Consider the following 21,756-nt stretch of genomic DNA (forward strand, 5'->3'; position numbering starts at 1 on the left):
CTGCTTTCAATCTTTCCCAGCATCAGGGTCTTTTCAAATGAGTCAGTTCTTCGCATCAGTCATCAGTTAATTGCTAAAATAAAGGAAAAATCCCCAAGTGTCTACTAAAATTAGAGGCAAATCTATTGTCTTGGAATATAAAAATTATGCATTCTTAGCTAGCTTTTTTGCCATATGGCTTGAAAATAAAATCATTTGCTTTCATTTTCTCATCTACAAAGTCACTAAAAAAATGATAAAATTCCTATCACCCAGGAATCAAAAAACGACTGAGTTATACCTAGATATACTAAGTCATTATTAGTAATATGACAATGTTCTTAACAGAATAGGCACATAAATGGAAATTTTAGGTGCAATTCTCTATCTGGCAATTACAGGTCAAATCTGGTGCTTATTGATATAACTATCATGTGGCAAGATATTTGTTTTTTTTTTTTTTTACATTTGGAGAAATACAAGCAAAACCGCTGAATGTAAAACTGCAATGATATTTTAAACAGATAATTTTCCAGATGCCTACAGCCTTTCAAGAATTAACTTATAAATAAACAATAGAAGCTTAAAATATATCCATGCATACTACTGCTACTGATAAGTCATTTCAGTCGTGTCCGACTCTGTGCAACCCCGTAGACGGCAGCCACCAGGCTCCCCATCCCTGGAACACTGGAGTGGGTTGCCATTTCCTTCTCCAATGCATGAAAGTGAAGTCACTCAGTCGTGTCCGACTCTTCGCGATCCCATGGACTGCAGCCTACCAGGCTCCTCCATCCATGGGATTTTCCAGGCAAGAGTACTGGAGTGGGGTGCCATCGCCTTCTCTGCCATGCATACTAAATTGTTACTTAATATCTATATCTCTATATATTGGCAGAGAATAGCTAGCTACTTACCAAGCCTGCTTCCTCTTCCTCATAGGCACATAGCTAAACTTCATTTCCCAGACTCCCATGCATAGGTGTACCCACATGACTGAATTCTGGTGAGTGAAATGACAGCAAAAATGATGAGTGCTATTGTCAGGTTTGGTTCATGAAAACCTCTTACCTGGAATCCTCTTGGTCTTTCTCCATCTGAAAATGGAACATGGCAAGGACTTAAAAGGTCTAGGAAAATGTGGAGCTACGAAAGGCACAGGCACAAGTCCCTTAGTGTTTTCTTGAAGCCGAACTAATTAATAAACTACTGGCTTAAACTACTGTGTTACAACAGCTAGAAGAAATTTATATGTGTTCATTTCCAGAGTGTTCCATATGGGATTTGAGAAAGCTATCTTGTCTGAGGAGCTTTCAAAAAGGTCTTGGTGATGCAGCACCAACTAATTAAAACCAGGTAATCTCCAGAGGGAGTTCCTTCATCCGGGAATACCCACACTTCAAAGTCCAGTTTTTCATGGAACAATAGATAAGTAGTTGCCCCTTCAGATCCTTAAATCTTAAGATCAAATAGAGAAGAATTCTGTTATTTTCCCAAGTAAAATTTCTTAATAATAAGAAATGGACCCCTGTGGTCACATATTTCATAGGGCTTGGCCTCGGTGGATCCTGAGGGATAATTACCACAGAACGCAGCCAACCTTTTTTTTCATTCCATAGGGAGGCATTTATTTTATAGCTCTTCCTAACTCTATTTTCAGAGGGATTTAAGTAACTTATTAATAGGAATTTTTGCCCAAGATTGTGGTCACCTCAGTTTGCTCATTTGTAATATGAGATACTTAACAGACATGAATATCTACCTTAATAAACTAATCCAGTGCTTTCAGATTGCATGTCCCTGAAGGCAACTCTTTACCGGGGAAATGTTTGTAAGTACTCTTTTCAGTTGAGAGTTTACATGTCTAGGAGATATCACTTAATAATGTTTCTCTTTCTCTGAATAATAACAATATTATTAGTTAACGTGTATGGAGTGCCGACTTCATATACACTCTCACATTTTACTGTTACAATAACCTACTAGGTTACCAGGGAAGCCCAAGTTTAGTTACAATTATTCCCATTTTAGAGGTAAGAAAACTGAGACTAAGAAAGGGCTAAGATATAAACACACTTTTATTATTGCATACCTAAGTTCTTAGCCATTAACTTATACTGCCGTATAGATTTGAAGCACTTCATAATATATTTCTGAGACCATCAGGCATCTTGAGCCAACTACCCTACATTTAATAACATTAATTTCAAAGAGATACATCTCAAAGCTACACAAAAACCATTTTCATCTCTCAAAGGTTTAACTAGAACAGGCATCTTCTTTATGTCCAAGTATTTCTATGTAGGCCAAAAGGAGACTCAGAACTAGAGCAGAAGAGCAAATGATTTGCATTTCAAAGAGATCAAAATAAATACAAGAACAGAGGGCTCTCTGGTTTCAGGAAAGATTAAACAGAAACTATTAATTGATGACTTAGGACAAGCTTTGCTAATTGTTTACTAGTCACTTGAATACAAAATGAACTCATGTTTTGAAGTAGATAGAGTCCAGTGGAAAGCCATTTCAGAACCATGAAAAAAGATACCAAAGCATAGCCCAGAGGGAGGATGAGGGAATTTTGTGGTTTTCTCTGTTGTTAAAAGGAAACATTACTATTAAATTTTTTTGTAACAAAAATAGTTATAGTTGCTATTTCTTTGAGATGAATTGTATACAGTGAAAATGTGTGAGAAAGGATGGAAGAAGTACAGGGTAAAGGGTGAGAACTCTGCCTTTGAAGTAAAAAGTGCACAGAAATACTGGCTCCATAACTGACTGTACATACATGGTAAATGGGTGCAGTTGTGTCCGACTCCTTGCGGCCCTCTGGACCATAATCTGCCAGGCTCCTCTGTCCATGGGATTCTCCAGGCAAGAATACTGGAGTGGGTTGCCATGCCCTCCTCCAGGGGATCTTCCCACCCCAGGGATGGAACCCATGCCTCTTAAGTCTCCTGCATTGGCAGGTGGGTTCTTTACCGCTCGCGCCACCTGCACTGTTACTGACTCGGGCTGTATAATCTTAGGCAAATAACTCACAAGCAAGAAGGGTGCTTACCCTTTCTTCACAGGTCAGGAGGTAAGTGCTTCAACAGGCTCTGCTGGAATCCTTCAGTCTTCCACTGTAGTTCAGGGCACACCATGACTTTGGTCTGACTTCTTCCTAAGAAATCTAGAGAATAATTGTTAGGCTTGATTGTCTCTCTGTGGTACAGGGAAGGAAGCTGCTGCTGTACTGGGGTTTCTCTACATTGATGGGTTTTTACCCATCATTTTTACAAATGAATTTTCCCCATGCCAATGAGGGCAACAGGCATGATAAAGCCAGTATGGATGTTATATTAGTCCTTTACTATCATGTCATCTGGGAGGCTCATGGGCCCTCAGGCAGTAAGTCGTGTCCGACTCTTTGCAACCCCATGGACTGCAGCACACCAGGCCTCCCTGTCCATCACCAACTCCTGGAGTTCACTCAGACTCATATCCATAAAGTCAGTGATGCCATCCAACCATCTTGTCCTCTGTCGTCCCCTTCTTCTTTTGCCTTCATACCTCTCCTGAATTAATTATAAAGGGAAAACAGGGGGGGAAATTTAAGGTGCTATGCAACTACATCCATGAGTCCTGCTTGTCCAGTTTACTAGCTGTATGATTTCACATAAATTTCATTGCATGAAATCATATTAACAGCTAATTTTCATATATAGAGAGAGACTTTAAATCAAGTGGTAACTGCAAGCATCTAACAGTCTCCATTCAAGTGACTCAAGATCAAAATTTTACCTTTAGCTATTTACAGAATTGGTCATCTGCATATGATTAATATCTACAATGGTAGATAACTGTTCACCTACCTGCATAAACCACTGAGCAATTTCATCACCCCATTTTGTTTAGAAAATATAAGACACATCAGATATCCTCCAAATTTGGCTTTCATGTTGGCCGTTTCCACTTCCTCCTTGCATATTAAAAGAAGAGTCTTGATGTTGAAAGTTTCCATTTCCTCCCTATCAAAAATACGTTGAGAGAAAAAAGGTAAAAATACTTTGGAGGGTAACTAGAAATCACACAGAAAGATAATTTTCATTTTGCAGAAAAACAGTTCAAGTCCAGTGTTTCCCACCAGGTTGGGGACTTTGGGGTTCAATCTCAAGTTCACTCAGGTCCTTCAAAGAACTTAGGTAACCCTGGTGACTTTCACAACTTACGCTAAAATTGATTTCTCTTGGTTTTCAAATGTTTTATACAACTGTCACAACTCTTCAGTATCTGATTTGGACACAGACCAATATTTATGAATTTATGGTTTTAGACACCTGGAAGTTATCTCATATATTTTGGACACTTTTTTTTTTTTTTACTATTAAATCCTTTACTTTCTTTTCTTCCCCCACCTCCCTGCCTCATCACCCACCCCTCTCCACTTGGGAAATAGGTTCATTTTTTTATTTCCAGTAAAGCTATCGTTTGTTTGTGTGAAGGTTTAAAGAGCTTTCTGTGCTATCCATTTATTGTTTTGTGCCCTTGTTCAGATGCCAGTCAGGAAACTAAATTAATCATAGAATTCTCAGGATAAGAAGTTTCTCATCACCTTAGCATCTATCAAAGTAGCTGTCTCTCTTCTAGGTTTTCTTTTTAAACAACACACAGCCATCATCATCTCTTTCTCTTCTCCTTTATGTTTTTTAAAATGATAGCTATTGCAAACTCCTTTTTTTCTCTTTATAACTGTATCATCCTTTAGAGGATTTCCTTGTTCAGTATCTTCCAAATCTGTCTTCAGAGGAAATCCATGTCTCCTTGGCAACGCTTTATGTTCTGACAGATACTGTTTCAACAAACCATTCTCCCATTAAAATAATTATGGCAGTCACCTTACACACACCACCTTTAATCATCACATTTATCCTGCTTTATGACCACAAATTAGCATATGAAATACTGAGAATCATAGATATTGTATCAGCTTACCCACATCCCACAGCTAACAGATGTCAAACTCAGAGTTACATATTGCACTCAAATATTGTTTCTGTCTTTCCATTGTGAAGTCCTTTGGTTTTGTTTGTTTCGTGCTTTAATACAATGAGTTGCAAAATATACTCAGCGCACAAAAAATATAAGCAAGAAAATATCCCAACTTCGTACACTAGGTTTAAAAAGGCACTTATCATTGAGCCAAAAATCAGAATTAAGATCAGCCTTTGATCAGAATTAATGGAAAGGCCCTAGCTGGCTTCCTGCGGATTTTAGTCTCCTGCTCTAGTCTCAATGAAATGAAGTTCATCTTATCAGACCATGGTCACAGTCAGACATTGAGCGCAAGCTTTGATTGTAAGACTTCTGCTGACAGTGGAAGCTACATGGAGTCAGCAGTTTGTCCTTCTAGACTAAAACTAAGAAGTATTGTGATAAGTATAATAAAGCACAACCTTCCTGCACAGTTTCCAAACTACATACATCAAAGAACTGCGATGAGATATGGCCTCATATTATCTACTTCTGCTTAGCTGAAAGACAGAAGTAGAATGGAGGAGCTGCCTGCTTGCTGAGCACTTATCCAGCCTTCTTTGTGATGGTCCTTCACTTTGGAACCAAAAGAACAAATTTTTAAGGAAAATGATACTCAACGCTATATACCTTCATTGAACTCCTTTCTGGTTGAGTTGCAGCCATGGTTAAATCTGTCATTTCCATGCTGGACACAGAGCCCAATTAAGGGATCCAAACAATGAAATAACATTTTCCCAAACCATTACTGAAATAAACCAAAAATAGGATGCCAGTTATCTCCTTATCTAACTGGTGATATATAGATCATGCAACTCTAGCAGACAAAACTACACTCAGCAGTGGAATTTATATGGCTCATTCTTTATCATAAATCAAAATGAAAAGTACAAAGTGTGAAATAAAACTTCTATCTTGAACATAAAATCTGTAATAAAATATACATTTTTCCCAGCCCTACCAAAGAAATACTCCCAAAAGTATCTGAAAAATTTTACTTTCAAAGAGTGGAAAATCCTTCGGCCCACATATCTTGACCCAGTGACAGACACATTTGAGAAACTTGAATTCCTCATCTTGTTACTACTAAACTTGCCATCTCAGTGAATAACACCAGGTCCCATCCAGTTGTCAGAAGGCTAGAACTCATCTTTGCCTCTTCTCCTCCACCCCTCACAGTCAATCCATAAAGAAAACATTTCTATTCGGCCTCAAAACACCTCTTGAATCTGTCCACTTACTGAAGACTACTCCTGTGAACCTGCTTTGTTCTGGTTTGAATAATGCAACGGCCTCCTGAGTTTCCAGCTTCAAGGTTTCCCCTCCTGCAAGTCTATTTTTCATGGCGGTCAGATTAATCTTCCCCAAATGTAAATCTGTTCATATCACTCCTTAGCATAAACCACTTTAATGGCTTGCCATTGCCCTCAGGATAAAGTGCAAACAGCTTATCACAGTTTACAAGCCCCTTGTAAATCACTCCTCTAATTACCTCTCAGCCTCTTTTCCCCTCCATTTCTCTTCCGGGTTTGCTCAAACCATTCTGGACTACATATTTTAATTCCCCAATCACAGGGTGTTCTCCATTGTTCTCATGCCTCTGCGCATACTGTTCCTTTTGTCTGGAACTCACTATACTTTTGTGAATGAAAATATACTGTTGCAAGTCTACTATATATTTTACCTGAAGCAATTCGATAAAAAGTATAAATTGTGGTAAATTAAAGATGTATACTCTAATTCAGACAGCAACAAATAAAAAATAATGTAAATAAATACAGAAAGAATTGCAATGCACACTTAAAAACTACACTTGATCTTAGCCAAAAGGCCCAGAAACAAACATACGTTTTAAAACCTAATTGTTTAAAGCAGAAGATAGGAGGATGAGAGAAACAAAAGAAGTCAAGAGACAGATGGCCAACATATAATAAAATGGCATGCTTAAATGCAGCCATATAGTAATTATATTCTATTTAAATGGAGTTAGCAACCTAACAAAAGGCAGAGATGCTCTTTAACTACAAAGATAACAATATGTTGAAAGTTTCATATGGAAAAATATATACCATGGAAACATTAAGCTTGAAAAGCTAAAGTTGCTCTATTTATCATTCAAAATGACTTAAAGACAAAAAGTATTACTAGAGACAAAGATGGACTATTCATGATAAAAAAAAAAATCACTAAATCAGAAATTAAACATCTACTTAATATCAGAATTTCAAAATATGTAGGGGAAAAAAAGCTACAGAACTAAGGGAGATGTAGACAAATTCATAGCTGGAGATTTTAACACATATTTCTGTCACTGATATATAGAATAACATAGAAAAAGTGAAGATTTTTGCAATCCTTATTAACATAAGCAACCATACTAATCTTCACAGTTTTTGTGGCCCACTACACCACCAAACAGCAAATACACATTTAAGTACACATGGAATGGTCAGAGATTGATCCTATGCTGATCCATAAGACAATCTCAGTAGATTTCAGAAGGCTGACATTTATTGGTAAAAATAAATAACTCAGCATCTAGAAGGCAATGGCACCCCACTCCAGCACTCTTGCCTGGAAAATCCATGGACAGCGGAGCCTGGTGGGCTGCAGTCCATGGGGTCGCTAAGAGTTGGACACGACTGAGCAACTTCACTTTCACTTTTCACTTTCATGCATTGGAGAAGGAAATGGCAACCCAGTCCAGTGTTCTTGCCTGGAGAATCCCAGGGACAGGGGAGCCTGGTGGGCCGCCGTCTATGGGGTCACACAGAGTCGGACACGACTGAAGTGACTTAGCAGCAGCATTTAGAAAAGACCTAAATATTTGGAAGTTAACTCAAAATTACACTGTACATAGGTCAAAGATGGGAACAGAAAAATAATTTTGAAAAAAATTTTGACTGATGTCTTTTTAAATATATTAAAGTTTATGAAAGGATATAAAATGCATGAAGGAATAGTTATAATTTTAAAAATTTATATTAGAGGAGGAAAAAGGCCCAAAATTAGTGATCTAAGTTTCTACCCTAGGAAACTTAAAAAAAAAAAGTTCAATAAAATTGACAAAATTCTAGCAAAGCTTATCAAGAAAAAGGAAATGTACAACTTACCAATATCCAGAGTAAAAGCAATGACCTACAGAGCTTGAAAGAACAGGGAAACTTTGACTTCAGCCAAATAAATTCATATCTTGATGAAATAGACAAATTCCTTAAACACATTACCAAAATTGACACAAAACAGAAATAGAAAATCTAAATATTTCAATATCTACAAAGGAAATTGACTTACACTTCAAAACATTCCCACAAAGAAAACTCTTGGTTTCACAGGTAAATTCCATTAAATATTTTAGAAAGAAATAACAATCCTATACCAACCCTTCAAAATACAGAAGCCAAAGAAACATTTTCCAACTGATTTTATGAGGTCTCTATTACTCTGATACTAATACTACATAAACATATCACAAGAGATGTAAAAAACCAATATTACATAAACATATCATGAGAGATGTAAAAGAGAAAAGATTCTCATGAAATAGAAAAATTATTTACCAAATACTAGCAAAACAAACCTAATATAAGTGTGTATGTACACAGACTTCATACAAAGTGGGTTTTATACCAGGAGTTCAAAAGTGGTTTAACATTCAAAAAATTAATATTATTTGCCATGTTGAAATAATAATACAGAAAAATAATAAGACCATTTCAATAAATGCAGAAAAGCATCTTTCAAAATTCAACAACTCATTTATGGTAAAAAAAAAAAAAAAAAATTCTAGTTAACTAGGAAGAGAACTTCCTCAATCTAATGAAGGGCATCTATTTAAAAAAAAAAAAAAAACACTAAAACATAGCCAACATCAAACTTAATGGTGAAAAAAAAAAAAAGAATGTATTGGGAACAAAATAAGGCAGACAGCTTTCAGCACTTCTACTCAACATCATCTTAGAGGTAATAGCAAACACAGAAAGGTACAAAAATAAAGGCATAGAAGTTAAAAAGGAAGAAACATTTGCTGAAAGAAATTGAAGTGAAACTGAAAGTGAAGTCGCTCAGTTGTGTCTGACTCTTTGCGACCCCATGGATGGTAGCCTACCAGGCTCCGCCGTCCATGGGATTTTCCAAGCAAGAATACTGGAGTGGGCTACCATTTCCTTCTCCAGGGGATCTTCCCAACCCAGGGATCAAACCTGGGTCTCCTGCATTGCAGATAGACGCTTTACCGTCTGAGCCACCAGGGAAGCCTGAAGGAAATTAAAGACCTAAATAAATTGAGAGTACCATTATATTCAAAAACTGAACATTGTCACACTATCAGTTCTCCACAAAAAAACTATAGATTCAATACAATTCTTATCAATATCCCAGCAAGATTTTAGAATTGGCAAGCTGATGCTAAGACTTTTTTGAAAGCTCAAATAATCTTCAGAAATGTCAACACAAATTTGATCCCTTATTGTTAAATATATCTATGACTTTTTACATATGAAAACAACTTCAAAAATCAAAATAGTTTTATTTTCTAATTATAAAAGTAATACAAGTTATATTGTGGGGAAAATAGAATGCATGTAAATTTATAAGAAAATGGAGGGATTAGAGGTGATTTCCATCTCAAAATAATTACTATTGTCAACATTGTCATTATATACTCCTAGTTTTGTTCTTGCCTATATATATGACTCTGCTCAGATGCCCAGTTGTTTCTGACTCTTTGCAACCCATAGGCTGTAGTCTGCCAGGCTCTCTGTCCATGGGATTCTCCCAGCAAAAATACTGGAAAAGTGAAAGTCATATCCAACTCTTTGCGAATTCTCCAGGCCAGAATACTGGAGTGGGTAGCCTCTCCCTTCTTCAGCAGATCTTCCTGATCCAGGAATCGAACCAAGGTCTCTTGCACTGCAGGCAGATTCTGATTGGGATGCCATTTCTTCCTCCAGGGGATCTTCCCAACCCAAGGATCAAACCTATGTCTCATGTCTCCTGCATTGGTGAGTGGATTCTTTACCACTAGCACCACCTGGGAAACCCCATATATATAACTATATTCCTATATATATCTATATAAAAATTAAGAAATATATATTCCTTTTTTTGTGTGAATATATATAAATGTATATATTATATTAATGTATTAATACTTATATATTATGAATTACATTATATATAGAGTGTATTATAAATAATATATTAATATTTATATATTTCTATATAGGAATATATATTTATATATAATATACTGTAATATATTTATATTACATATATTCCTATATGTAAATTCCTATATTATATATACTATTATAATATGTTACATATTTTCTATATCCCTATATATTAAATATATATTAATATTTATATGATACACATATATTCCTATATATAGGAATACACATAGAAATACACATGTTTGTATATACTCATGCACACAAAAAGGGGTATATATCTATTCATCTTTCCATGTTAACAAGTACAGACCTAAGTCTTCCATGTTATTGGCTACATATTCCCTCATAGCTCAGCTGGTAAAGAATCTGCCTGCAATGCAGGAGACCCGGGTTCAATTCCTGGGTTGGGAAGATCCCCTGGAGAAGGAAATGGCACCCCACTCCAGTATTCTTGCCTGGAGAGTCCCATGGACAGAGGAACCTGGAAGGCTATAGTCCATGGGGTCGCAAGAGTCAGACATGACTTAGCGAGTACACCACCACCACCACATATTCTGTAGTATGATTGTATCTTAACATATAACTAAGATCCTAATATTACATATTTCCAGGTTTCCTATATTATAGACAAGCCTGCACCAAATATCTATGCACATTAGTTAAATTATTTCCCTATGATACATTTCTAGGAAAGAAGAAAAGGTCCACCCTCTTTTGGAGATGGTACACATGTTTATGGTATAGATTGTGGTGATGATTTCCTGGATATGTACTTATCTCCAAACTCAAATTGTATACATCAAGTATGTACAGTCTGTACAGTTTCTGTATGTCAATCATTACTCAGTAAAGTGGTTTTGAAGATGTTTTAAGAAAATGGTTTAAAGAGATGAATGTATTAAACTTAAATGCATCATTTAACCCCTCATTGTCGTACCTCTACCTCCTGACGGTTACATCAGTTTCTTCAGTCACTAACCTTTGTCAATCTGATGGGCAAAGGCGTTATACTCCTGTTTAAGTGAAGTTGGTCAGCTTTTCATATATTAGCTGCTTTTAGCTTTTATTACACTCATTGCCTAGCTTTCTATTGACATCCACCTTTTGTCCTTATGGATTAATAAGAACTGTTTGCTTAGTACTGTGCTTAATCCCTTATCTATTATAAGCCTAAAAGATAATCTCCATTTTAGCAATTGCCTTTGTGTGTGTGTTTACTTGCTTGTTATACTAAATTTTTTTCAAATGCACACAGTTGAATAGATTATTCTTTTCTTTCATGCATGCTAGCTTTCGTCATAGAAAAGGCTTTTCAATTCTATTATTATAAAATTAAAGAATTTTCTTCTAGTATATTATTTGTTCTTTCATTTTAATCCCTCATCTGGAATTTATTTTATTGGAACCAGTGAAGTTGATGTACAACTTTTCCCACTAAATTCCTAGTTATTTGTATTTTTTTCACTGGATTAAAATGCCACTTTTCATGTATGCTGACTTCTCAAATCTATTTAGATAAAATTCTTTACTGTCTGTTTCATTCACTGTGTATTTCATGCCAGCATGATGCTCATTTTTATCATAGTTTTGTAAATTTTTCATGAGTGTTTTTATTACTAATTTTTGATGTTTCTGATTAGTCTCATATTTATATTCTTCCAAATTAACCTGAGAATTTTTCAGATCCAAAAATATTCTTTGAACTGTATTTATTGAGAATTATCTTTATAATTTTAAATCTTTCTATTGAAATATATACTATATCCCTCTTTTTAGTAAGTTTTGTTTCCTTATTAGGGCTGAATGGTTGTAATACTCTGTGTATTTCTTATTTAGTTTATTCTAAAGATTTGACTTTTTCAGAATTGCTATGACTGGAATCATCTTATACAGTAATATTTTCTAAATGATTTATATGATTGTAAATAATTTACATATGTATACATTATTTTTATTATATAATATGTTAATTTACTTATTCTCTATGTTCTAATAATTTCTCAGTCAATTTCTTTTGGTTTTCAAGACAGACTTTAGTTTGATCTACAAAGAAATATTGGAAAAGATGTGGCAAAATTAAATCTTATCTCACCTCTAATCGATTTTACTAGCACTTTCTGCATTTTTGCTTTTGTCTTACATTTTGAGGCCATTTTTTCTAGAGATTCACTCACTGTTCAGTTTGTTCTTACTTGTCATTTTTATGGATAGATGTGTTTAGATATAGACATAGTTATATATACATAGACATATGTAAACACTGATTGAAGATTTATACTATTAAACGATTCAGGAGTGAATGCTGAAGTTTTATCAAATAGCTTTATATCTAAAATATTACTTTAAACTTCTTGCCCTTGAGTAAACATGGTGTCTGTGGATGAAGCACACCCCTGGGGATCTCAGGTTCATACTTCTGCATAACATACATTTAAAACATAGTTCCAATCTTGTTTGATATCTATTTAATTCTATTTAATTTCAGCTTAACAGGTTTAATGGGTTTGAATTTGAATACAAAAAAAATGATGTTCATTTATTATTTAAAGACTTTTTTTCTTAATGACTCTTCCCACTCTTACATATTTAACCCAATAATCTCAAAGAATTTTCATCTTCATAGCCACTATGATGCCTCATACCTATGATAAACATGAAGAGGTCAGGGAGATTTTGAGGATTTTTTTTGTTTTCCTCAAAAAAGAAAAACCCTCTATAAATCAAAATTTGCTGAATTCTGAAAGAGGCACACCTTCTAGTTAAAAGGGACTTTGGTAGCTCAGATGGTAAAGCATCTGCCTACAATGCGGGAGACCTGGGTTTGATCCCTGGGCCTGGAAGATTCCCTGGAGAAGGAACTGGCAACCCACTCCAGTATTCTTGCCTGGAAAATTCCATGGATGTAGCCTGGTGGGCTACAGTAAGTGTGGTGGCAAAGAGTCCGACATGACTGAATGACTAACACTTTCACTTTAACAGAATATTTACATATGAAGGTAAAACATCTCAACCTCTTTCACTGAATGTAACTTTGTTTTGTACTTGGAACCCAAGGTTCCTAATGTTCAGTGAAGCTTCTATTAGCTTCATTTTGAAGAGGATGACATCAAAACATCAGATACAGACACTGATTCAAACTGCATAAATGTCCTCCTAGCCACTGACCTCTGCTTCTGTCCTTTAAGTTCAAAATAAAGCCTTTTGTGAAATGTATGGTTTTGCACCAGTCTGTGCCAGACACTGTAATAGTCTTTCAAGAACTCCATGGACAGAAGAGCCTGGAGGGCTGCAGTCCATGGAGTCGCAGAGAGTTGAACACAATATGCCTGGAAAATCCCGTGGACGGAGGAGCCTGGTGGGCTGCCGTCTATGGGGTCACGCAGAGTCAGACACGACTGAAGCGACTTAGCAGAGCAGCAGCGCACGTACAGAGTTGTTCAGTACTGAAGCTGTCATAACTCTAGAAAGGTACTATTACTGTCCCTCTTATTTCCATTTTACAGCCAATAAAACTGAAGTACAGGGAGGCGAAATATTAATAACTTACCCACGATCATGTTAATGATGGCAGCTGTCAGGTTTAAAGGTCAGATCTGATCTGCAGCCCTCCAAATCTAGGGTCTTTTTCATTGTACTCACTGTCTCCTTTATGTCTCTTCGCCTATCTATTTCCTAACTCAGTTTTTCTTCCTCCTTTCTTTGGCCCCTTCTCCTGCAGGCCCGTGACCAAGGTGTAGACTAAGACGGGGAGTCATGCTTCACACGGCCTTATCATGTTGGCAGCCATTCCTGGGTCTGGCTGTGGTCTTAATCTTCATGGGATCCACCATTGGCTGCCCTGCTCGCTGCGAGTGCTCGGCCCAGAACAAATCTGTTAGCTGCCACAGGAGGAGGTTGATCGCCATCCCAGAGGGCATTCCCATCGAGACCAAAATCTTGGACCTCAGCAAGAACAGGCTGAAAAGCATCAACCCCGAAGAATTCATCTCTTACCCTCTGCTGGAGGAGATAGACTTGAGTGACAACATCATTGCCAATGTGGAGCCAGGAGCCTTTAACAATCTCTTCAACCTGCGTTCCCTCCGCCTGAAGGGCAATCGCCTAAAGTTGGTCCCTTTGGGGGTCTTCACGGGCCTCTCCAACCTCACCAAGCTTGACATTAGTGAGAATAAGATTGTCATTTTACTGGACTACATGTTCCAGGATTTGCATAACCTGAAGTCTCTGGAAGTGGGGGACAACGATTTGGTTTATATATCACACCGGGCCTTCAGTGGGCTGCTTAGCTTGGAGCAGCTCACACTGGAGAAATGTAACCTCACTGCAGTACCCACAGAAGCCCTCTCACACCTCCGCAGCCTCATCAGCCTGCACCTGAAGCATCTCAATATCAACAACATGCCCGTGTATGCCTTTAAAAGACTGTTCCACCTGAAACATCTAGAGATTGACTATTGGCCTTTGCTGGATATGATGCCTGCCAACAGCCTCTATGGTCTCAACCTCACCTCCCTCTCCATCACCAACACCAACCTATCCACCATCCCCTTCCTTGCCTTTAAACACCTGGTCTACCTGACCCATCTGAACCTCTCCTACAATCCCATCAGCACTATTGAGGCAGGCATGTTCTCTGACCTGATCCGCCTCCAAGAGCTTCATATAGTGGGGGCCCAGCTCCGCACCATTGAGCCTCACTCTTTCCAAGGGCTCCGCTTCCTTCGTGTGCTCAATGTGTCTCAGAACCTTCTGGAAACTCTGGAAGAGAATGTCTTCTCCTCCCCGAGGGCTTTGGAGGTCCTGAGCATTAACAACAATCCTCTGGCCTGTGACTGCCGTCTCCTATGGATCCTGCAGCGGCACCCAACCCTGCAGTTTGGCGGCCAGCAGCCCATGTGCGCTGGCCCAGACACTATCCGCGAGAGGTCATTCAAAGATTTCCACAGCACTGCCCTTTCTTTTTACTTCACCTGCAAAAAACCCAAAATCCGTGAAAAGAAGTTGCAGCACCTGCTTGTGGATGAGGGGCAGACGGTCCAGCTGGAATGCAATGCCGATGGAGACCCTCAGCCTGTGATCTCCTGGGTGACACCTCGAAGGCGGTTCATCACCACCAAGTCCAATGGAAGAGCCACCGTGCTGGGTGATGGCACCTTGGAGATCCGCTTCGCCCAGGATCAAGACAGCGGGATGTATGTCTGCATCGCTAGCAATGCTGCTGGGAACGACACCTTCACGGCCTCCTTAACTGTCAAAGGATTCGCTTCAGACCGCTTCCTTTATGCCAACAGGACCCCTATGTACATGACCGACTCCAATGACACCATTTCCAATGGCACCAATGCCAATACTTTCTCCCTGGACCTTAAGACAATACTGGTGTCGACAGCCATGGGCTGTTTCACCTTCCTGGGAGTGGTGTTATTTTGCTTTCTCCTCCTTTTTGTGTGGAGCCGAGGGAAAGGCAAACACAAAAACAGCATTGACCTTGAGTACGTGCCCCGAAAAAACAATGGTGCTGTTGTGGAAGGGGAGGTGGCTGGACCCAGGAGGTTCAACATGAAAATGATTTGAGGGTTGGCCGCTCCAACTATTGTTTCCGTGTCATTGTCTGTAACCAGTGAGATGGCCTGGCACAAGAAAAGTACTAGGTTAAAAGGCAGCTTAGTGCAGCTTCCCCTGTGTCAAAGCAGGGTCCGCAGCAGCAGGAGGACTTGTGATGGAGACGCTCCACCTAGAGGCAGGCAGGCATGTGTCAGAGCCCTTCACACAGTGGGGTACAAATTGTTTGCATTGCAAATACTGGCATTCTGGGGATCTCAGTAATGAACCTGAAGCTTCGGCTCATGCTCATGGACAGTTACTCAACCTTTTCTACCACTGCAAAAACAAAAGAAGAAATCAAAAGGAACAACCTACAATGTAGGATTTACGTATTAAAAAGACGCATTTGTCTAAACCATACTCGACAGAAAAATTTGTATCTATGATTCTCCTTTGTTAAAAGCCTTGCATCATCCCATACTGTTGGTTCAACACCACAAAGAAATCAGTATATTCTTTACTCTTCTCTTTTTTTTTTTTTTTTTTTTTTGGGAAACATATATGCTGTATATGTTTTAAAGCAATATGAATGAGAGGTTGTGCTTTTTAGTTACACACCACTATCGACCCAAAAGTGTGACTTCACCTTCCTTTACATAGAGATAACCCTGAGACTAGATCCCTGGAGTTATGGGTGGATATATGTGGAGAGATGAGTTTTGTCTGATGTAGGATGCCAAGAGATAGGACCCAAGGCAAAAATGCCCAAGTCTGTTAACTTCTGTTACTATAAATAAAGGCATGTGCCTAGTTTTGATACAGAATGGAATATTTTTTATACTTGTGATACCACACTGGACCAGTTTACTGGAACAAAGCCTTTGGTTTCTCCAGAAACTGGTGTGTCACTGTTTATACCTGTAAAATGCAAGGTAGGTGTCAATAATGAAACTTACTCCTTTAACCACAACTTGATTTTACTTTCATCAATTGCTACTAAGGGAAGAGGATGTGATGTTTATATCTACTCCTAGGGTAATATTCAGCTCATAGCTGAGATCAAAAAAATTCAGATGTGTAAAGCTCTCTGGATAATAAGTTCTTCTCAGATGCCAACAGAAACCAGGGCGATCCATACAACTAAGGATCTGTTTGTTTAAAAAACAATGTTGTCTGAAGGCTGGGTCACTGCCAGTCTGAGGAATCATCTGGCTACTGCACCTCTGATGTTGTCTATTCAAATACTCTACACACAGTATCATCTTAAATGCACAACTCCAGGGTGTCTCCCTGCTTCCTTTCCGAGAAGATATTGATTTTTATTTTGAAAGTTGTCTGGTGTAGACAAAGAAGACTCTGTCTTGTTTATAAAGAAGTGACAAAAAATAAGGTGGATTTAAAAGCACTTACTAATATTTTTTTTTTTTCTCCACTGAGGAAAAGCTCATTTACTCCTATAAATAGGTTAAACTATGCTGACACTTTCACCCCTCTGAATGAATTTGTCCAATTCAGTTTGTATTAATGATTGTTACTCAAGTGAAAATATTATAGTTTAAAAAAAAAATGGCATCATGCCATTCCCACCAGTGATCTGGTTCAAATGAGACATAATTCCATTTGGCTGAAGGCTGAGTCAGTGGTTTTCAAAGCAGATACAGCTGACCCTTGAACATGGGAGTTAGTTAGGGGTGATGACCTCCTGTGCGGTTGAAATCTTCATATAACTGATAATTGGCCCACAAGTCTGCATCCATGGATTCAACCAACCTCAGATCTCATAGTATCAATACATGTAGTATATATGGTTGAAAAAAAATTTGTGTATAAGTGGACCTGCACAGTTCACACCCAGGTTGTTCAAAGGTCAACTATAATCATATGATCTGGGAAAGCACTGATTATAGTGTATTCATGACATGTGATATAATTAATTAGCATAGAAGAGATAGATTTCTACACTTTTCACACTTTGAGAGGAATCTTAAAAAGAGTACCCTTTGGTACAGTGTGTAAAATGGAATAGAAGGTGTCTGGCATTTGTTTCTTGACATATCACATTGGAAGTTTAACTTTCAAAGAGCTGACTTTTTGCGTATTTGAAATTTTGAGTAACTTCAGTAAAATAAAAGTGACCCCAATAAAAAAGTGACAGGTCCAAAAATTGTTTTGCCAACTGGATAGCAGCATGTTTAAACACATTTCTCCCTTAATAAAGGGTGGAAATGAGATAGAAAGATTGAAGAATGGACTGCCTGAGTAATTTTTCATTTGACTTTCCTGATGATTATCATAAACCATTTAGAAATTCATTTTCCTCTTATGGAAATTACCTTATTTATATCTAACAATGAGTCAAGATCTGCTATAAATTCTATCACAGTTCCAACTTGTATGGAAATGGAACAAAATATTTCAAATTTAAAAATGAACAAAGTTAAAGTAGACAGAGAGTCTTCCAAAAGTTAGTGGAGAGTACTTTGTTTGGAATAAGTATTTAACTAATTGTCCAACTGGAAAAAAAAAAAAGAGAGAGAGAGAAACATTTAGCAGTTAATAACAGGGCTTTGAGATTCTGCTATTTTCTGTCAAAATAAAAGTGGACCAAAAAGCTTAGGCAAATGAAATTGGATTAAAGTCAACCCATCCATGAAAAGATTTAGTTATTATTCCACAGGAAGTAAAGAGACTGCACTCTCTTGGGGGTTTATATACTGTGATCCCTGGAACAAGTTATTTAGGATATTAATAAGTGTTCTTTCCAAAAAAGTCTCATAAACTAATAAGTTGGGGAAATGATGCATGCTGTAACAACCTCTTAGAGGTTCAAAATATATTTGAGCCTAATAAATCTTCTAAGAAGTTCAATAAACATGAATGTTATTTAATTTTGCTTACCTTGAAGTTTCTCCAACTTATCTGAGCATGAGGCACTTCTTTTCATGATATAACTGTTAAACATCTTGAAAAACTAGAGTTTCACAGAACCCAGTTCAGTTAACATTGGACTGGAATTGTGCTCTTCTGAATTATTCCTAAACCCAATGTTTCCAAGAAGAGTAAAATTACTATTTGAATTGGGTTCGAATGGATTACCAAAAAGTATGCCACTTGGATGAATGATCTGATCATACAAATGAACTGGCCAGAAAGTTCTAGGAGGAGCTGTGACTTTGTCTGAAGCATCATAGTAATGGATTTACAGGTAACTGAAATGGCCACTTGATTTTCTACATTCTGTCTGTTCAGATCTTGGGTTCCTTTTTATAACTGTAAAGCTTTGATCTTGGGTTCCATTGACTAGAACTTTGAGGCTCTAGTATCAACCTTCACAAAGGGAATTTTCCCTTGTGACTTCAGCTTACCTCTTTATTAGATCCAACTAGAGTGTGACAAACAATAATATCTTACATCAGCACATGGGACAAATTTTCCCCTAGTAGCATCTAGGGCTCATCAATCTTCCCAGAGTGTTTTTTTTTTTCAAACTATCCCAAGAAGAAATACAGTTGTTTGGCTCAGCGTTTAATTCTAGGTTGACCAGTTCCCTGTGCATATTAAGCATCTTCAATGAAGTATACTCTCCAGGCATTAAATTTCAAGAAGAAAAATTCCCTGGCTAAAGACCTAATGGTCAGAGAATTGATCTATTCTGTTAGAGTATGATCACTCAAATGATTTGGCCTAATGTGTTTCTGGCAAGTAATTTCTACTTTTCCAAATTCTCATGTTACTTTTTTAAAAATTTCATTGCATTTATGGGTTTTTCAAATATTCTCAAAGTTTGAAAATATAACCCTAGAATTGCCAAGACTTGTACTTCCTAGTCCCAGAGGACATTTTCATAACTCTAGCTTTGCTCAAGTTTCTCAGAAATTTTTCTTATTGCCAACAACCCCACCCCCACCCCGCCCAGTAGTATAAAGGCATTCAGGATTTGCTCTACAGTCTTCAAGGTGGATTCTTTTTCCATTGTTTGGTCAAATCTGTTCTCTTCAGTTCTCAGAGGAGAACTGAAGAAATTATAATCTTGTATGATTTTTTGTTAATCATTTAAATCTCACCTGCAAATCTTAAATTTTAAGCCTGACTTTTGTCACTTTCCATAACTCAATCAGGAACAAACATATAAGGTAGAAAAGAGAGGATGTGATACTGGAGAAAAAAACTTTAGTGGAGCCCCATGTAAATTTACTTACCCTTCCAGGACTTCCCTTTATTTCCACATCAAGACATTTACTTTAACTTTAGTAACTTTTCTCAGAAGATATTCAGCATCACAGATATGTCTTGAAGCTTTCTAGGAAAAAAAAAAAACATTTTCAACTTAGAAGGCTAAGTCCTGACCAAAAATATATATATATCAAAAGTCTAAAGAAAGGTTGGAAGGGGACACGTGAATCTATTTTAATCCTATTTCCTTTCTAATTTTTATAGTTATCTTCTTAACTGAAGAAGCATCTTCTTTAACTTTCATCAATGTCTTTTTTATCCCTATTACCTATGTCCAGGTCACCTTTATAGAACTCACATAAGCCATTCCAAATGGATTTTGTGCCACATGAACCTAGTAACAAAACATGTGGGGCCAAAGCCATTCACTCTACACAGTACTTAGGTAAAGATTTGTCCCTTTATTCCTGGGAGTAAAGCCTTAGAAACATTCCCCATTAGACTAAGACATCAGGTGCCTGGTAATTTCCATTGACTTTCCACAGTTGGCTTTAAGAGTACTCTCCTTTCTACTAAAATCCTTGCTATTTTCTGAAGGAGGAGTTCTGGAGTTATCCTTGCAGTTGTTTACGGAAGGCCTTGAGGGATGAAGTATTGTCTGGCTTGTTGATTTCTGAGTTCCACATTAGGTAGCAGAGTGTGCTTCCTAGTACTTTGGCAAACATTTGACATGAAACTCTATTACTCTTCCCCTAACTCCTTCAAAAACCATTCCATGGGGAGCCTTCTCAGTCTCACTCCGGCAAAAGTCCCGCTACAGGGAAGGACAGTTTCACAATGAACAAGATCAAAATGTGAACCGATTCACCACAATATTTAGCTAAATTACCTAGCAAAAGAGGTTGAGGAGCCATCGGCCTGGATTGGCAAGATTTAGCCAAGTAAACTGCGTTTTCCATTAACGATTAAAGATAGGTTTCCAAATCTGACGTTGGCTTTTCTGTTTTGATAGCAGTAAACGTAGCTGAATATTTTCTCAAAAAACATCAGAGAATGGAAACCGTGTTGTAAGTTTTTCAACAAGTTGTCTAGGATAAATGTTTGCACCAAAAAAAAAAAAGACAATTAGGAAGTTTGTAAAAGCTTTGATTTTCTAAAACAGGCCTGAACTGAAATTGATGTTCCTCTTCCAAAATATGGGAATATAATCAAGACAAACTTACATGTACCCCAGACTGTCCTTCTCCAGTTGGCCAAAGTCTTTAAGACCTCTTCTCCCTCCCCCTCCCCCCACCTTCTCCCTAAGAACATGCTGAATAGGAAGGAGGAAGAGAGCATGGACCACTGAGTCCCCTGAGACAGCTCACGGAGACAGGAAAGCTTAGGTACCCCCACCCCCAATTCCTGCCTCCTTTCCTGATGCCACCACTGAAAGGATTCCGCATTCTCCAGCTCTCCCTGCCCCACCACTGGCATCTCCCAGCTGCTGTCACACCCTATCAATGAATGTTCTCTCGAGGGAAAAGTCTCCTTTCATTGGTACTCAGAAATTCCTAATTGTTAAACCGGAAATTCCTTTTTTTTTTTCAAAAGCCCTCCAGCCTATCTCACAGAACACTTAAAAGTTAAGACTTACCATTCACATAATTACAAGGTGACAGCAATCTGCAGGTTGAATGATTCTGATTTTTTTTTTCTCTCTCTTTCAGAAGCAGGTGGGTTGATATAATGCCAGCCTTAAATAGAAGCTTTATTTATAGCCTTAACAGAATGAGCAAAGAGCTGGCATAATCAAGAGAGTACTGCATATTTTAAGGAAGGCTTTACCTTTAATATGCAAAATAGCCATTAGAAGACAACAAACATGCAA

The 21,756-nt window shown here is 37.7% G+C and overlaps 1 protein-coding gene and 2 long non-coding RNA genes across 10 annotated transcripts in view; 1 reads left to right on the forward strand and 2 right to left on the reverse strand.

Moving 5' to 3' along the window:
- Window positions 1–16,867, forward strand: part of LINGO2 (leucine rich repeat and Ig domain containing 2) — a 1,154,206-nt gene extending 1,137,339 nt beyond the window's left edge. For all 6 annotated transcript variants that reach the window (XM_025281406.3, XM_044939737.2, XM_044939739.2 and 3 more), the window contains one exon: window positions 13,888–16,867. In XM_025281406.3, coding sequence (XP_025137191.1) covers window positions 13,923–15,743 — 1,821 coding nt within the window. In that variant the 5' untranslated portion in view covers window positions 13,888–13,922 and the 3' untranslated portion in view covers window positions 15,744–16,867. The remainder of the gene's footprint in view (window positions 1–13,887) is intronic.
- Window positions 28–7,599, reverse strand: LOC102397380. 2 transcript variants are annotated; one of them, XR_327030.4, is made up of 6 exons: window positions 6,485–7,599; window positions 5,623–5,740; window positions 3,834–3,989; window positions 3,038–3,151; window positions 897–982; window positions 28–73 (listed from the first exon to the last, which is right to left on the reverse strand). It is a non-coding gene; the product is annotated as an uncharacterized LOC102397380 (long non-coding RNA). The 2 variants fall into 2 exon arrangements; XR_006549779.2 differs by having other exon boundaries at window positions 3,038–3,536.
- Window positions 15,005–21,538, reverse strand: LOC102398127. 2 transcript variants are annotated; one of them, XR_006549781.2, is made up of 4 exons: window positions 20,776–21,538; window positions 19,913–20,013; window positions 18,612–18,748; window positions 15,005–15,139 (listed from the first exon to the last, which is right to left on the reverse strand). It is a non-coding gene; the product is annotated as an uncharacterized LOC102398127 (long non-coding RNA). The 2 variants fall into 2 exon arrangements; XR_006549780.2 differs by having other exon boundaries at window positions 18,612–20,013.
- Window positions 21,539–21,756: the final 218 nt, after the last annotated feature.

The sequence above is a fragment of the Bubalus bubalis genome, chromosome 3 (genome assembly GCF_019923935.1).
Source record: "Bubalus bubalis isolate 160015118507 breed Murrah chromosome 3, NDDB_SH_1, whole genome shotgun sequence".
Classification (NCBI taxonomy): domain Eukaryota; kingdom Metazoa; phylum Chordata; class Mammalia; order Artiodactyla; family Bovidae; genus Bubalus; species Bubalus bubalis.